The 18,541-nt window shown below is 38.8% G+C and overlaps 1 protein-coding gene across 3 annotated transcripts in view; it reads left to right on the top strand.

The window, feature by feature from the left end:
* Positions 1–18,541, top strand: part of LOC149313703 (oxysterol-binding protein-related protein 6) — a 118,953-nt gene that overhangs the window by 58,856 nt on the left and 41,556 nt on the right. For all 3 annotated transcript variants that reach the window (XM_089519675.1, XM_089519674.1, XM_089519672.1), the window contains exons 4-11: positions 3,339–3,434; positions 6,362–6,484; positions 8,645–8,698; positions 9,806–9,919; positions 10,031–10,201; positions 10,575–10,716; positions 12,973–13,076; positions 13,994–14,080. In XM_089519675.1, coding sequence (XP_089375801.1) covers positions 3,339–3,434; positions 6,362–6,484; positions 8,645–8,698; positions 9,806–9,919; positions 10,031–10,201; positions 10,575–10,716; positions 12,973–13,076; positions 13,994–14,080 — 891 coding nt within the window. The remainder of the gene's footprint in view (positions 1–3,338; positions 3,435–6,361; positions 6,485–8,644; positions 8,699–9,805; positions 9,920–10,030; positions 10,202–10,574; positions 10,717–12,972; positions 13,077–13,993; positions 14,081–18,541) is intronic.

The following is an 18,541-nucleotide window of genomic DNA, read 5'->3' as shown; positions in this document are numbered from 1 at the left end:
TTGTCACAAGTGCCGCATGATGAGTGAGCTCCCGTCACTAGTCATAGCTTCTGCCAAACCTAGCAGTTCAAAAGCACATTAATGCAAGTAGATAAATAGGTACCACTTTAGTGGGAAGGTAACAATGTTCTGTTCAGTTATGCTGGCCACATGACTATGGAGTCATCTTCAGACAACGCTAGCTCTTTGGCTTAGTAACGGTGATGAACACTGCCCCCTACAGTCAATTATGACTAGACATTCATATCAAGGGACTACCTTTACCTTTTATCAGACTGAAGTGCTTTGGAAATTATTTGACTGAAATATTAATTAAATATAAAAGTGGGGAAAATAATTAATGTCAGAATGCATGCATAGCCATGCCGAATATTTCAGCCGGACTTCTTAATTACCTGCAGTACAGTTGTGGAGCAGGTAATGATGGCAGTGAAACAGCAAGCAAGATGGGAACAAAGCATTAACTCCTTTCCCCTCCTCAGTCATAAACAGAAGGGAACTATATACTTACTGGTCCATGAAAGTACCACAAAAGGAAGCAGAATACAACATGAGTAAAAGAGTGGCTTCTTTACAAAAGAGTGGCTTCTTTTCAGATAGGAAAAAGAAAAAGAAATGTTCCTAATTTTCCCCGAAGAAGAAAAGAATCTCAACCTCCTTCCTGTCTTCTGTTGTCTTTTCATAATAACAAGAAAGGTAGTGGAGAACAGAGTGCTCCACTATTTACCTATTTCAAGCAGGCAAACACAGCAGTAACAGTGGTCTATGGCTTGGTGGTTCTGGGTGGAAGATTGGAGAGGCTGCCAAATTGGAATAGATGCTCGTAACTTCTTACCTGCATTACATTTATAAATCAGTTCCACTGTGCTGAGAACTGGAACCTCACTTGCCATTAGGAAAGGATATCTTTTTGCTGTATGTGATGACTTACCTGATCATTCTTTTTTAGTTTTTCTGCCTAAGAAAGTAAAGTTGTAAGCATATTAATAATTATAATTAGGGCCTATTTCACTGCTATAAAACTGAGATTGAGTACCTCTGTGGTGAAATGCCGGATAATAGTGGCAGACCATATATTCAACTAGTGCCATCTCCACAAAAGGTTGCACGTGCACTTCATTTGTATTACCAGCTGTCAAGGAGAAGATTGGGAAAAACTCTCCGTGGGTCTGAACAGACAGGCAGGATACTCTGCCCCTGGTTCCATCTGGATCAGTCCCCATGCTGGCGCTGCTACCATGTCTTCTCTGATGGCCGTTGTCAAGGCCCATAAGGGTGGAAATGGGGCACCTGCCTACACACATATAGCCAGCCACTCCCATTCAACATCACAGGTCATGATGGGGGCCTTCAGAGAAGATGCAACCATGACAGCAAGTAAGAGGCATGTGGGGCCATGTAGTGTGCCAGATATCACCACAGCGTTTTCAAAAAAAACACAAAAAACTCAGCAGCAAACAGCTGGTCTTTTTGCCCCACACTAAGACCCCTTTGGCAGGGATTGGTCCTGGATCGCATGTGAACTAGACAATCCCAGCCCAGGGTTATTGGCCTGAATTGTCCATACAGGATGACATAAGGCCATGGAGAACATGGGCCATCTGGCCCATGTGTACAGATGCTGTGTGTTCACTCTCTTCAGCTTGACGATGTGAACAATGCCTATATAAAACTTCTGTGGGTATGTGTGCATGAGAGAGAGAGAGAGGCACAGAGGGATGAATTTTGATGATTTATTTATTCCCTTCATTATGGTTGAACCTCTTTAAACATTTGCAGTCTACAGCAATTTAAAAACTGCCATTATATTCTTAGTTTGGAATTTGGTTAGGAGGGGGAAACAATTACTGTTTTCTTATTTTTAAATAATTCTAAGAATGAAAACTGGTTAGAATGTATTTCTATGACATTTTGTTTTCTAATGCTGTTTTCCTTTAAGGGGACACACCTGTCTCATGTCAAAATGACATTTATGCTAAAATAATTAAGATTTTTAAAAGGGCAGAGAGTTCAAGTAAGCTCTTACATGTTCTTGACATTTCCATAGTAGAAGTATTGTGCAGTTAAAAACTCTTGAGGAAGCAGTTGTAGAAATGCCTGTGATGATTTCTGTTGCTCGGCTTAAGTATCTGTCTAAGTCATGCATAAAGAGAGAGTTGATATATTTAAGACATAAGCAGTGCAATTTAGTGAATTGCAATCTATCAAATACAAGTAATAAACAGAAATGCAACATGGTAAGTTTTAACATTTAATGGAAATAGGAGATATATAACATTTTTTGCTCGACAAAATCCAAAGAGAGTATATCAAAACTGCATCCCATTGGAGCATTCCTTCTCACATAATTAACAGTCAGTTGAGTTTTAGAGCTGGGTTGTGCCCTTATTATCATACCCCCATCATCACAGACCCATTGAACTTGCCTGCTACATCCAGGTAGTCAATGCATGACTCTCCAGAAGCTGTTGGACAACTAGTTCCCATCAATTCTAGTCACTAAATCCATTGATGAGGAATCCTGGGAGCTGGAGTCTGATGTGCAGAAGACCATGGTTTGCCTGTCTCTGATGAGGGATCATCTGCAGAAAGGAGGGTTCCATGGGACATGTACAGAGCAGCTTCCTTTCAATATCTGTGATCTCCCCAAAGGGTGATAGAGCTAATAGGTACTGCTCCCCTCCTCCCTTTACAAAATTGTTAATTATGTGAGTGTGAATGCTCAGCTAGGGTATAATGGAGAACACATATCTGAATGTGACAAATGATTATAACATGTGACAATGTTTATAACAACCCCTGCTTATCCTTTCAGGAGTAAGTTACAGAATTATTAGAGGGTTGCTAGAAGTACCTGAAGAAAAGGCACTGCATATAAGCATAATTAGAAGAAAAGAGATTCTGGGAAAGTTAGTTTTTCAATTATAACTCTGCAGATCCCTCAGCTAATGTATAATAAAAAGAAATGTGCAATCCAAAAAGCAACTTTTTCAGTCTCCAAGAGAAAATGCAGCAAGACTGAACAATATACTACTGCCCAGTTTTGTTTTGTTTTTTAATTTGAGTGGTTTGTGATTTACATTACTATCTGAAGATACACAAGGCAGCTACTCTTGGGGTAACAGTGATATCTTACAGGACACTTGTTCTCACAATTAATTGTAATTAAACTTCACAGTTTTAATATGAAATATTAGATTTTTTTAAAAAAAATCTCACATAAGAGGGTAATGGGGGAAAAATTGTGAACACAACACATCTCTATAAATGTTGCCAGCCTTTTCTCTTTGTTTCATGTATGGAAGAGCATTTACTCTCCTTGTTTTTGTTTGTTTTAGAGTGGCCATATATTAGAACGAAATATTTCTGCAGGAAGTGCAGATCTGGTAATTGCCAAACCATTGCTAGAAAATGAACCAGTCATCATATCTAAAGTAAGTAAGGCCTGAAAGGTTGGGAATGGCATACAAAACTTAAATACCTTCATGTAAAACAATATGGATTGGCTTGCTTCTGAGTTTTGTGTATTTAAGGTCTGTTTTCTTGATACAGGGTTGAAGTTATCAAGCATAATGATGGCACAGTTCAAAAGTAAGGCAATTAATGTGAAAGGCATTGTCTACTGCTGTAACAAGCAATATGTTATGGTTAAATATTTAGCAGGCATTTTGAGTGGAAATTTTCATGTTCTGTGTTATTCTCTTGTAAATCCCATTTTTTAAAAAAATGTAACCAGAAGGGAATAAATAACACAGTATAACAACAGTGGCAACAAATTACATTGCAGCGGGCTCTGTAATAATTTACATAAGGAATAATTTTTTAAAGTAACTGTTGGGTTTGACAATGCCAGTCTAGAAGGAGGGGGGGGGTCCCTCAGCTCCCCACCACCACTGGGTGATCAGAGGAAGGAAGCTGACTGTGCTGTTCGTTCATTTGAGAATTATCTATCTATCTATCTATCTATCTATCTATCTATCTATCTATCATCTATCTTAAGTTTTCCTTTTGAAACAGAAGCATGCCCAGAATACTGCTGAACATGGGGATCTCTAGATCAGTTATTGAGATACTCTGGTGCAAGCAGTCTGGATGACATCTGGCATATTCCATCCCAGAGCTAGGACATAACACACTTAACACAGTGTTTTAAAAGCTTACCTGTTGCTTCAGGTCATCCAGGAAGATCTGAAGCTGTCAGTTCCTGCAATGCTGCGGCTGTCTGCACAGACATCTCACACTAGTCTGCATCCATTGCTACCTTGGGTCACTTATTCTGAGGTCAGAACAAGGTGCCAGAATATTACTGGGAACCTTGTTCTGACCTCAGAATGAATGATTTGTGCCTGTGCAGACAGCCTCTGCAGTGCGAGAATGGAGGGCTATGTAATGGGGGCAGGTCTGGGCAGCTGTGCATCCAGGATACTCTGGGCTATGCCCAGAGTATCCTGGCCAGTGCAGACAAGGCCTGGATGCCGATAAGATGGAGGCTCTGTGGATTGGTGGTTCTTGGGTCCAAGAACTGGATAAATAGCCTGTCCTGGATTGCATTTCCCCTGAAGAAGCAGGTACATAGTTTGGCAATATTCCTAAATCCATCCTTGTCACTGGAGACCCAAGTGAATTCTGTAACACAGAATGTTTGACACTAGATTTGAATTGGTGTGCCAGCTACAGCGTTTTCTGGGCTGAGATATCCTAGCCACAGTAGTCCTTGCACTGGTAACCTCCGGATTAGACTAGTAATACTTGCTCTACATGGGGCTGCCTCTGACAATTCAGAAGTTAACAGCTAGTGCAAAATGCAGCAGTTTGACTGATGACTGGAGTACCATACAGAAAGCATATCCCAGTCTTAAAAGAACTGCACTGGCTGCCATTACATTTCTAGCCTGAATTCAAGGTGCTTGTGATGGCACTTTAAGGCCTAACAGCTTGAGACCTTGATACTTGAGGGAATGCCTCCCCCATATGTGCCTGTCCAAGGATAAAGATCTACTGACCTCCTCCATGTCCCACCAGTGAGATCATTATACTGTGTGGGGACATGGGAGAGGGCCTCCTTAGCAAAGGCACCCCAATTGTGGAATAACCTCCCCCTGGCAGGCTCCAAATCCCATGTAATTTTGGAGCCATCTTAAAACTTGGTTGTTATCAAAGGATTTGATTAACTCATACAAAATACAATGTACATCGTTTTAAAAACTTTCAAAATCTTTAAAATCTGTTTGTAACTTATTACTGAAGTTTAATATTTTTAGTTAATTTATTTTTTTTATTTTTTTTTAAATTGTGTAACTTGTTTTAATGTTCTTTGTAAACCGCCCTTGAGATCTCTGGGTTATAAATACTTTAATAAATGAATAAATAAATAATCGGCTGAGTGAATGCTGTTGGGGTAGCTAGCCTTCAGTTCTCATAGAACTTGGGATAGAAGAGGGGCAAACAAAGTGCAGGCTGTGTGTAGCCCTTGGGTCCTTGAAGCCCCCTAAAGCCCCCAGTACCCCCTTCCCCAATTAGGTTTGGTGTTTGACATCTTTTGTAGAGTCCTTCCAATCAAGGCAGTATGCTGTCAAAGGATATGGGAGAAGGCCTTCTCTTCTGTAGCATCCCCATTACAGAGTGCCTTCCCCTAAGAGACCCAATTGGCATCTACATTGTTGTCATCTCAGCACCAAGTGAAAACATGGTTCTTTACAAAAGCTTTTAGGGCCTAACTGGTTTTATACAGAGCCGTACCTGTGCATGGTTTTAAATTGTTTTAAGATATTTTAACTGGTTTTTAACCTATCTTCTTTTATTTTTTAAAATTGTTTAATATCTTTTTAGCATTCTAAAATCTTTTTTACTGTTTACATTATGTAAAACTGGTCATGTTGTTGTATTGTATGTCCTGAGATCTTTGAAAAGAGACCAGCATTAAATGTTTTAATTAATAGATAAATAAACATTTTAAATGAGATAATTTTGCACTTTCCAAGCCCTGCAAAACAAATTAAAATGGCTACAAAATGCAAGAGGTTTGCTCCTTTATCCCCAAGTCCCTGTATTCCCATTAAAACAATTTTAAAAAGACCCTGAAGCAGCCACAATCAAAACCAGTGGTGATGTAGGAAACTTTGTGTAGTGATTTTACTCCACAATTATCTGGTTATATTTATCCTTGTTGTTTAATGGCGGTTTTGTGTAAGAAACCTTGTGTAGTTAGCATAATGTCAAAGAGGGAGTTCACCTTGAAAGTTGGCCTATTGGATTTCCATCCTCACAGTTTAAAAATACGATTCATACATTAAAGACCCATTTTAGGCAATATTGAAATTACAAGTTAATTTCTGATTTTCCCCACTCTCTCTACTTTCAGGAGCCAGACAGCTGGGAAATTATAGAAGGTCTGAAAATTGGTCAGACTAATGTTCAGAAGCCAGACAAACATGAAGGATTCATGCTGAAGAAAAGGAAATGGCCTTTAAAAGGCTGGCACAAGGTAAAATGTCCATAAAGCATCTGAGTAATCAGATTGAAAGGGAAGGGTTATTATCATCTATGAAAAATTCATTTGCTCTTCAGATATTTTTGATAATTTTTATGGATCATTCTATGTCCAACTACTTTTGTTATGTTATCTGTATGAATCTTGCCTTAAAGAATGTTTGCTTTAAAGAAAACTCCCTTTCATGCCAGGAATAGAAAATACCTGATATTTATTTGTCTGTCAGTATATATGAATGCAATTTGAAGGAACATGTACACACAAAAATATATAGAAATGGGTAAGCAAGGGGATCTTGCAGCACTTTTGAGACTAACTGAGCAAAAGAAGTTGTAGTGTAAGCTTTCATAGACTTGGTCCACATCCTCACATGCACGAAGTGAACAGGTGTACAGGATAGACCTTTACAGCCAGACTGTATGGACAGCCATAGAAATTCAAAACTTGTGGGTGATAAGGTCACAAGATGAGTTGAGTTTTAATTGCCATCACTGAGGGATGAAGGCAGCAGGAAAGATGCTGCTAAGGCCAGGGTGGGTGGATGTCCATAGGAATGGTGGAGGGAGTTTTGGAATCTGGTATGTGCAGGCTAGGAATCAGAAAGGAGATGTGATAAACTGGCCAAGAGCATCCTCATGACGCTCGGGTGTTAACCAGTATTATAATATGGGTTGTGTGCCAGGAAGCCATTGTTCTCAGTTCAAGTCTGTGAAAGCAAACTTTCTTTAGCACAAGTCTTTCACTCAGTTAGTCTTGAAGGTGCTACAAGATACCTTTGCATACTGATATTCCAGACTAACATGGCTATGTCTCTGCATGTATGAATTGGTTTTGACTTTATTCAGGCTATGGTACAGGGGCAACATTTATGCCCTTGCACAACAGCTTTTAATTTTTTTGTGATCCTGTAAATTGATACCAAATGGCTAATGGGATTGGGATGATAGGTTAATGTGGCAACATTACATGCCTATAATTCATTTGATACTTCATTCTGAAGTAATCTAGAGTGAATGAGATCACAATTGCTGTAGCAATGTGGTGGAAGTACGTAGTTTTCTTGGAAGAGTTATATTTTATGTATTTATTTTATATTATTTCTGTATTCTCTTCCCCTGTCTATTAATCCATTCAGGGTGTCCTGTGTCTTCTTAATGGTCAGGTGGCACCAAGAGATGTGCATTCATTATTCTGATTTTTTTTAATAGAATTTATTTTAACAAAACATGGCTGAAACAAATCTTGTCTTAGTGTTCTATGTGAACATATTCATTATAATAATATTCTCTGTTTCTGTCAAATTCAAAGGATAGATTAAGACTCAAACTAAATGTTGCATGTACTGTTTTCCTAACATTGATAAACAGTACTCCTTGAAGTTTGTGATGGGGAAAAAAGGTCGAGGGAGGGAGATTCAGCCATTTTTCCTCTAGCTTGTTTCCCTTCCTTCCTTCCTTCCTTCCTTCCTTCCTTCCTTCCTTTTTTGTTCAAAATCCATCCTCCAACTGCCCCTTCTTCAGGGAAATGATAGCCTGGCAAAGGGGAGACATGTTAAGATGAACAGACAGACTTTGATGATTATGCTGATATGTATACAAAGAATTAGAGTTCACTATCTGGCTTCTACTTGTTAGTCTTATCTCCTGTTTATAATGTGGTCATGTTACTACTGGATTACCTTGATTGAGATAATGTTTATGTGAGAAGTGTTTTGGATAGCAATAGCATGTACATTTCTATACCACTGCTCAGTGAATTACCACTCCTTAAGTGGTTTACAATGTGTAAGGCAATTTTCCTCAACAAGTTGGATACTCATTTTTCCGACCTTCAAAGGGGTGGAAGGCTAAATCAACCTGGAGCCCTGGGATAGAACTTACAACCTTGTGGCTGCAGTACTGGCATTTAACCACTGTGCTATTAGGACTCCTGATGGTGCAGGACACTGGAAACGATACCAGAAAGGCCCTTTATAAATAATAAGTATCAATGCAATAATTAATTGCTGTTGTCATAAATGGAAGCAAAGTGCTTGTTAACTTTATACTCTTGCATGCTGGTTATTAGAAAACTATAGTTACATGTTTCTCCTCATACATTATATTGATTTTCCCAGGTTTTATTGTCACTTACAGGTTTTTTTTCCCCTTGCAGCGCTTTTTTGTACTGGATAATGGAATGTTGAAGTATTCAAAGTCCCCAATTGACGTAAGTAAACATGGAGCTTTTTTTTATAGTTGGGAAATGCCTTTTGCATTCATTTAAAAGAGGAACATGCTGCCCTGAGGGGCCTGTTTCTCAGCCCATGTAACCCCCGCCCTTGAGATGCCTAAAACCCCAGTCTGCCCAATATTTTTTTAATTCAGGTAGAATAAAAACAGATGAAAAATATAAAAAGGACATTCAAACTAGAATTGTCATTGACACTCACTACCCTAAATGCTGAAAAACAACAACAACAACCACCATGAACATTCCAGGAATCAGAAGTAACATCAAGGCACTTCCAATTGGGTTGGGAGTAGCCACGCAGCCCATGGGGAGGGTTGGCTTCTGCCCCTACTGCAGCTGCCCATCCCTGATTTAAACTTTCCTTCTTAGTACCCGTAGAAATACAGTATGTCTGAACTGCGGAGAAGACTGGCAACCCTCTTCTTATAGAATTTACTTGCATTTTGTGCACTCCACTCATTTTTTTCCTTGAACACTGTTTGGAAATGCATCTCAAATTAAATATTTGTCCTGTTTTAAAGTGGTTTTGCAAAGTTCTTACTCCATTTTTTCCTATGTCATCCTACCAAAACTTAATAAAAAAAAGAATAATATCTTAACAGCTTAATGATGTCTGTCTCAGTAAAGGGTACTTGATGTTTCTTTCCACAACTTTGTCAAAGTCATTTGATGGGTTGTCTTCTTGAGTTACAGCAACCCAGGGAATAATATATTTCTACTAGACAACATGAGAAAGAAATACATTGACCAAGATCTTGCATTGACAGATGTAACAACAGAGCTGCATTGTCATAGCTCTGCCTGGCAATGCCAATCCCCCAAAACCTACCTTTTCAGCCAAGCAGTGTCACAACCAAAGGGTTTTTGTAGTTCTGGGGAATGGTGTCTGCAGCACCCTTTCAGTTATGAAGCACATTGAGAACAGGCAACTGGAAGGACCCCTTGAGGTCCTTCTGCAATTGCTTCTATCAGTGTCTGCAAATGTGAATCCCAAAAGTTGCAAAATTGTAAGTATGGCTTGCCGTCTCATAACTATTGAAGCATATACCAGCTTGTTGATAATGTTTTCTCTTGCTCTTTCAGACTCAGAAAGGGAAAGTCCATGGGAGCATAGATGTTGGTTTATCAGTTATGTCAATTAAAAAGAAAGCTCGTAGGATTGACCTTGACACTGAAGAGCACATCTACCACTTGAAAGTGAGGCATTTTGCAATGATTTTTTTCTACATTTGCCAAAATCACATTATGGTTCGGAAATAATACTCCATGGCTGAACTCTCTGTTTATTCTTGTCATTCCTTTCACCAGGTGAAATCCCAGGATTCATTTGATGCTTGGGTGTCAAAGCTGCGCCATCATAGATTATACCGTCAGAATGAGATTGTAAGATCACCACGAGATGCCAGCTTTCACATATTCCCTTCAGCTTCAACAACTGAATCTTCACCAGCTGCTAATGTTGCCATGCTGGAGGCTAAGGTATAATATGACCTTGATCTGGAAGAACTCCATCTTAGAGCTCATCTTTAGTTATTGTACCACATTTTCTGGCTGTTGCTCTTAGGAATTGGGTGACGTTACAAGCAGCATTAGCATGGAGAAGAGGAAAACACATACTTGAAGATTTTACCTCAGCTATTGAATTATCTGTTTTTGTAGATTTGGAGTTTTTACTCATTTATGATGAGGTGCAACATTCATACAACATTCATTTTAATTTCAAGAGGGAGTAAAATTTCTTCCTTGTTTTAAGGTTACCTTTTCTCACAGTTTTGTTTTTATTTAGTATTCTTCATCATTCAGTATTACAATTCTTTATATTTATTATTTTCTATACTTATTTTGTCCTTAGGTATCACAGAATAACCTCCCATGGCAGCCACCTATCCCCTGCAGTAACAGTCTGTCTCCCTTACCTGCAACGTGCACCACTGGCCAAAGCAAAGTAGTTGCTTGGCTACAAGACTCAGAGGAGATGGATAGATGTGCAGAAGGTCAGTCCATCCTTCAGTTCATGCCAGCCTTCTCTTTAATTAATTACTAGTGACTCTGCTAATGAATGATGATAGTTAATTATAGAGGCTGCATAGAGTCTAATAACAGATTAGTACTGTGGTGGACACAATTATAAGTTCATTCATGCTTTGATATAGATTTTGTTTGTTTGTTTGTTTAAAAGGACCCCTTTCAGTGGCATCCAAAAACTAACTCCTTTGTTTCCTCTACATTAATGGTGGGAGGAATGTAGCCTTACAGATGTTTTTGGGCTGCAAGTCTCAGCAGTTCTATGCAGTCTTATTTAGTGGGTGGGGAATGCTGGGAGCCACAGTCCAACAACATCTAGACTAGAGGGTCACATGAATCCTACTCTTATCTACATCGTCTTTTAAAGAGTTTTTCAAGAAATGTAAAAACTCAGAGTTCCAGTGACTATTCAAATTTCTTTCTTGAGAGAAATTCATAGCTTCCTTTCACTAATAGTAAGTACTCCATTCCTAGCTAATAAAAATTTCCCGTGCAGTTTTTGTTTTTCACTGTCTACAATTCTAGACTTAGCCCACAGATATCAAAAGATAACCGAGGTGGAGTATTTTATAACAGATTTGGTGGATAGGCTCACCGGAAGAGATCCGCCTTATTACCATCTTAGATAACTTTAAGAAAGCACTCAAGACAGATCTCTTCCGGCGAGCCTATCCACCAAATCTGTTATAAAATACTCCACCTCCTTTAGTATTGCATGTTTTTATATGAAGATTTAATTAATTGAATGATATTGATAAGAATGCTACTGTTTTATTGTATGTATTTGATATATTTTTATTGTTGGAATATTTTTATTGCTGTAATCCCGCCTCGATCCTCAGGGAGAGGGGGGAAATATAAATAAAATTTATTATTATTATTACTATTATTACTATTATTATTAATACCCTCGGGGGGCTTCCTAGTTCATAGAAAATCTTTCTCAAGTTAAACTGTATTTTATTTCTTCTTTACAACCTTTAAAAGTAACCCTTCAAACATATAGATTTTCAGACCAGGGCTTACTGTGGGGTAAGCGCTGGTAAAACACCACTAAAACGTTTAGGAGCATGTGTGTCTGAAAACTAGATGTGCTTCCTAAACATCAGGGAATTGTTGGCTCCCCTCCAGCATCCCTGAATTGTTCAAGGAGATGCAAATGCCTATGAATGGAAACTTTGCATTCATAGGAAATTGCCTCTCCCCGAACGATTCAGGAATGCTGGAGGGGAGCTGATGATTCCCTGACGTTTAGGAAGTGCATCAGGCTTTCAGACATACACGCTTCCTAAATGTTTTAGCGGCATTTTACCAGTGCTTACCCCATGGTAAGTGCTGGTCTGAAAATCTTCATAGATACCAGGACCATGTATATACTGTGTATATAGTTAAAACAATAAACACTCCAAAAGCATCAAAACAAAGTGATTTTTCACTTTTTAAGCTACTGATTAAGGAGAGCAGACAAATAGATGCTTATCTCCTCTGGGTGTTTCAAGAGAATACCATATATACTCAACTATAAGTCGACTTCATGTATAAGTCAAAGGCAGGATTTGGGGGCAAAATTAGGGATTTTGATATAGCCCATGGATAAGTCAAGGGTAAAATTTAAGAGCATATAACAAAGGATGTAAAGGATGATGCAAACAACAACAGTGTCAAAGAACATACAAAATTCCACAGACATTAACTGTTTGTGCTCATACTAAAGACGGTATGGATGAGATAATGGAGGAGGGTCAGTGCTTCCAGGACAGAATATATGCTTGCTTTTCACCAGGGTATGGTTCCTTTTTAAAATAACTATTAAAGTATAGTATTTATACTGACCCATAGATAAGTTGACACAGGTTTTTTGGGGTCAATTTTTAACTAAAATTTCTAGACTTATACATGAATATATGCAGTATGTTTGTTGTGAAATCAGCCTGCTTCATTTATAGGGTGCTCTGATATCATTGACTTCCATTTGTTATCCTCCTGTACTTTCCCCCTGGCTTCTTCTTGTGTGTTCTTAACACACAAAAAATAAAAGTAAGGATATAAAGATGGGAAAGGCTCTTTATGCTTCTGACAAGTGTTGCTTCATAAAATAATTTGATTATGCTGCTGTAAAGATAACATGGTTTTGTCCAAGGAAAGAGATACAGTCTTGAACAAGATAAAAGTGTCTCTCTTTCTTCATTCTTCCCATTTTTTCCTCTTTTGGAAATCCATGTCAGATCTTGCACATTGCCAGTCAAACCTTGTGGAACTCAGTAAAATTCTTCAAAATTTAGAAATACTTCAGAGAACTCAGTCAGCTCCAAACTTCACAGAAATGCAGGTAAATATATTTTAAGAATTCCAATTAAATAATTGCAATGGTACTTTCAATATTGTTTAAACTTGAAAATCCAATATATTTACCAAAGGATATGAACAATCACTATGCAGATAGATTTAGCCTTATCATCTTTAGAAATGCTCAGGTCACTCAGAGAAGACTCAAAAAGGTAGAGGATAACTTAATGATCTTGTTCACATATCATGATAAGCTAGGGTTCCAGGGAATCTTGGCTTACTGTGAATGAATCAGCATCTTGATCTTTCCTACTGGAAGCGGATGTCTCTCCTCTGACTAGTCAGAGCTGTAAACTATGCCTTGTTCTTGGCTTATGATTCTGGTTTGTACAGCCAGAATGCCAGGCTTACAGTCACAATGATCACACCAGGGACAGAAGTCTGTGGTTTGCTGATCCACTCCTGCTTTTTATAAAAGCTTAATGTGATATTTGAATGCACCAACTCTCATACACAAGCTCTAAGAGGACTATAAATAATTCCACCGACACAAATTTGGAAAAGCCTGCCTAATTTGTAGAAATACAGATCGTATGGTTTGTGGAATCCTGTATTCCATCAATTAATATTCAACTGTTTTGTTGTTGTTGTTTCATTAGGGAGTTGGATTGTCACACAGAAGTAAGGATGAACAACTTTTTTCACTGAATTTTAGACCAGCAAAATGCCTCACCAAGAATAACTGGCTTTAAGATTTTCCAAGTTTTTGTTCTTAAAATTCTCTTCAGTTAGCCTGGTGTTAGCTTTGTTTGTAGAGTCTAGATTAACATTCTTACCATATTTCTAATGCAGAATACTAATTCTAACATTGTGACCTACTAATTTTTGCAATATTGCCTGTGTCCATTGTGTGAATTTTAATGTAGTGCTTTGTTGCCTTCTAACTATTTTGTGATGTAGGCTAACTGTGTAGATAAGAAAGACAAGCGTGTCACAAGAAGATGGAGAACAAAAAGTGTCAGCAAAGATACTAAAATACAGCTCCAGGTACTGAGTTCATGTTGTTTCCCCTTGTTGTTGACCACAGTTTTAGGTAAACATTATTGTATTTTATTTTTACGTAAAAGCAACAGAGAAATTCTGCTCACTTTGAAGCTCCTTCTCTCTCTTTTTTAATAGCTTTATTAAAATTAGAAGATCAAGGATCTTCTGTCTTTTTCTCTTGTTCTTTTATTAATATGAAAACTTCAGGAAGACAGAAAAATTCTGTCAGAATGCAAAAAATAAATTACTGCACAGGATGCAATGAACTAGGGTTCCCGAACTCTGCTTGTCTAGTCTGATATTTGATTCTTCCATCTTCATACCATGCCACAACCTACTTTAAAAAATCTTCTCATTTTCACTCTGGTTTGCCATGTAATAGGAGGTAAGGCGATGGGATGTTGATAAATAAAAGGCAAAAACGTTCACTCTCATATATATACAGGAAGCCCCCACTTATGTGATGGTTTAGGAACCGGCAGACTGTCAGAAAGTGGAATTGGTTGAAAAGTGGAACCCATGATTTTTTAAGCTTACAAATGCATTTTGGCCACTGCAAATAACACACTATATACCACTTTTGAAGGCTTGCAAAAGCTAAATTACCACACTTATATATACAAAAGTGCACGGGAGCATTCCCATGTGAGCCTCATAAGCAAGCAGAACTAACAAAAGAGCAGAATCCCTCTTTAATTAATAGAACTTATCTATAATTAGCAAGTATTGAAAGAGTGAGTTATTGGAAAGTGAGACATCAAAGGGTGGGGGAAGCCTATAAACAGTTACACATTTATTGAAGCCTAGATATTATGTTATTATTAGCAAGGATTTCATAACTTTCTCTGTGTGCCATATAATGCATGATCAGCACATGAACATGATCTATATGAACATGTTTTGTGAAGCCACAGCCAAAATTTGCATCAGAGGTTCGAATCTTGTGCTCTCCAGCAGCCCTAGCCAGCATAGTCAGTCATGGGGAAGGCTGGGAGATGTAGTCTAGTAATGTCTGGAGGGATATATGATTCCCAGTGCTGCTCTTACAAGTATGTGCATCAACTACATAAGACATATACCACATGGCTTACCTACACAGAAGCAGGGGTATAGCTGAGGATGGGGGCAAATGAGGGTGTTGCTTCCTCAATTAGGAATTCTACCCCCATTCCAAATTTCTAATACTGCGGAGTATGAGACACAGAACATTTTCACACCTAGACCTCATATATTTTTCTGTGTTCACATTCCCTTGGTAATTTTGCCTCCCAGAACCAAACAGGGATGAGGGAACACGTGGCATTCCAGATGCTGTTGGACATTGCCCACCCCTTTAACATACTACAACACTTTAGACTTCTAGTGAATGATACCACTTTCTAATGGGTACCCCATGGAAGAAAACTATTTCAGGCTTGAAAACAGTCTGTACACTTGGGGTGAGTAAAAACTGCCTCTAGGCAGTTATGTGAGTCAATTACATAGGATGTGTGTTCAGTTGCTCTGCAGCTCTGGAAGTCGTGTGTGGGACTGTTTTTTCTCTCTTTGCTCTTTCCAGGAAAGGAAAGAGAAACAGGGACATTCATTGTCCCTTGAACAACAACAACAACAACAACAAACCCCACTCCTGACACTTGTCTGTTGCCTGAATCTAGTAGAGAGGAAAAGAAACAGTCCCTGAAGGTGCCTCTAGATTGGAGTTTGTATTGCCTGGAAGAATGTGCCCCATCTAGCTGGATTAACCCTTCCTCTTACAACTTGGAAAACTTATACTGTAGATGGTAGCCATGCTTCACGGGTTTTGAGAAGAGAGGTTATGGTCTAAAAGTAACTTTTCCTAGCTCTGTTCTCTCTCTCTCTTTCTGTCTCCTCCGTTTCTCCAGTTCTTTCTTGAAACAGAATGAACAACAGATTTTATATCTACAGAGAAATTACAGTTGGCCCTTCTTATACACTGATTTTTATACACTTATTCAAGCATCCATGGTTTGAAAATGTTCAAAAAAAGTATAAATTCCAAATATCAAACCTTGATTTTCCATTTTTATAAGGGACACCATTTTGCTATGTCATTATATCTAATGGGACTTGAGCATCCATGGATTTTGTTATACACGGGGGATCTTGGAACCAAACCCCAGTGTATAACAAGGGTCCACTGTAGTTGTTGACTTTCTTTCTGTTCTCCTTTTTCTTATGTCCTCTTTATCACTCCTCCGTTGGAAAGGGGGGGGGGGAAGGGACATGATTTCCCCCAATTGGTTGAATATAGTGGAGCCTATCGTGGCTTGTCTTCTCTCAGCCTTTTGTCCCTCTCCTCCAGTAGGAATGAGAGATTTTACTGTCTCTCTAGCAAAGATAGAGAAAGGATGGAAGCCCATGCCCTGCACCTGCCTGTTGATTTTCCCTCCTCTTTCCCAGGCTTAATGACAGATCCTCCACCTGGCAATGTCTTATGGGGCTGTCAGGAGTGAATAGGTGGGTTCATACAAGTTCAGTTGAAACACATGACCTTCTGTCTTCTGCTTCTTCACAAGACAGAACTATTAGTCCCAAGGTGACCAAACCAAAAAGAAGAGAAATTGTAGGTTTGTGATAAAATTTGTATTTCCACAAACCTACAATTGCTCTTCTTTTTATATATATCCACTATGTTCTACTGGGAAGAGATTTTTCTGGAATAGCAAACAGTGCTTTAAAGAAAGGTTCAAATATTTTCCAATATTTTATTTAAATTAGAGGCTAAGTGGTTTTGTTGTTGTTGTATGCCTTCAAGACATTTCCAATGTACAGCAGCCTAAATTGACCTTTCATGGGGTTTTCTTGGCAAGATTTGTTCAGAGGAGGTTTGCCATTGCCTTCCCTTGAGGCTGAGAGGATGCGACCTGTGCAAGGTCACCCAGTGGGTTTCATGGCTGAGTGGGGAATTGAACCCGGATCTCCAGAGTTGCAGTCCAACATTCAAACCAGTACACCACACTGTACCTTCAAGCAATCTTTGTTCTATGAGTCATATGCCCTATGTGTGTGTGTGTGAAAATATAACATTGTTCTGTTACATTGCTATGAAAATCTGTTTTCTGAGACACACTCGATGCAGGCTGTTTCCTGAGATAGATCTTGTCTTCTCTTCTTTCACTGCCATTGTTGTAGTAGATGGCAGCTGAAATATGAACACAGTTGTCATAGGAGAAGGTGGAAGAGAATAGCCTGAACACCCTTTGTGCTTGTAAGACATAAGGGCCATAAAACTCAAAGGACAAACTCTATATACGATGGGACTCTCTTTCTGTAGTGAAAGGCTGGCTCCCTTTAAGGGAAGGAATTCAGGAAATGTTCCCAGACTCCAGAAACATTCTAAAGTAACCAGCTGATTAGTCTACCTTCCATCTTCCTGTTCTCATAATTTATTCATATGCATACTGAAATCTAAAGGTATATGCAGATGATCCACAGACTCTTGGGTTGCTTTGCAAATTACGACACATTGCCATGTGCAGTGAACCATAAGAATAATTCATTTTCAGCCAAGCCATAAAAAATAGGAAAAAAACAGAAGAGATGCTGCTGCATCTTAAATGTATTTTTCATGTTGTAAAGTTTATACGTCTTGCACTGTCCTTATTCTGCCTTGCAAAATACTAGGATTTTGAACTATTTTCTATGGTTGTTTGCACACTACAGAATTAAAGCAGTTTGACATTACTTTAATTGCCATGGCTCTATTCTACAGAATCCTGAGATTTATAGTTTGGTGAGGCACTTGAGCTCTAACATACTAGACAGAATACCTCACCAAATTACAAATCCCAAGATTTCACAGGATGGAGCCAAGACCGTTAAAGTGGTGTCAAACTGCTTTGATTATACAGAGTGGATACATCCCTTTTCTTTCATTTCCTCTCCTTTTCTTTTTTGGAAGGGTGGGGGAAGATAATTTTGTAAGATTTTGTAAGAGAGATGGGGATTGGCTGGGAAACAATGAAAACTAAGATGTGTCAATTGTAAGAGTTAGGTTTAAACAAAAGCCTTTTGGGCTGGCAGAAATCACCTTCTGCCAGGAGAAATTCCCTTCCACCAACAGAAAAATCTAAAATCTTCTGATAGCCAATCTCAAAATTCTAGTGTAGGAGTCTGTCAGTGAAACTTGCTGAGAAATGCTAGCAGAACAGCTAAAAGTATATGGGAGTGGGACAGAGACGGGATAGGGTGAGCCATGTTAAATCACATCCAGTCCTCCTCCAGCCCAGGGACAGAACTGCAGTGTGGCCACAAATTTAGGCCAGGTGACAGCTATCCTGCTTCATTTCCAGCCTCCTTAGGCTGTGAGTTCGGAATCAACACAACTTCTGCTGGCCTTGTCTGGGTTCTGCTGACCCTTGCCTATCTTCGCCAATTGGAATTATACTCAGAGTCTGTTCTGTTGACTCTACTGTCTCCACAAAACTACCTATGCTAGTATGT

Source organism: Sceloporus occidentalis, unplaced genomic scaffold (assembly GCF_023333645.1).
Source record: "Sceloporus occidentalis isolate IW3139 unplaced genomic scaffold, rSceOcc1.0.p SCAF_4, whole genome shotgun sequence".
Classification (NCBI taxonomy): domain Eukaryota; kingdom Metazoa; phylum Chordata; class Lepidosauria; order Squamata; family Phrynosomatidae; genus Sceloporus; species Sceloporus occidentalis.
Note: the sequence above shows the minus strand (reverse complement) of the source record. Positions and strands in the feature narration are given on the sequence as shown.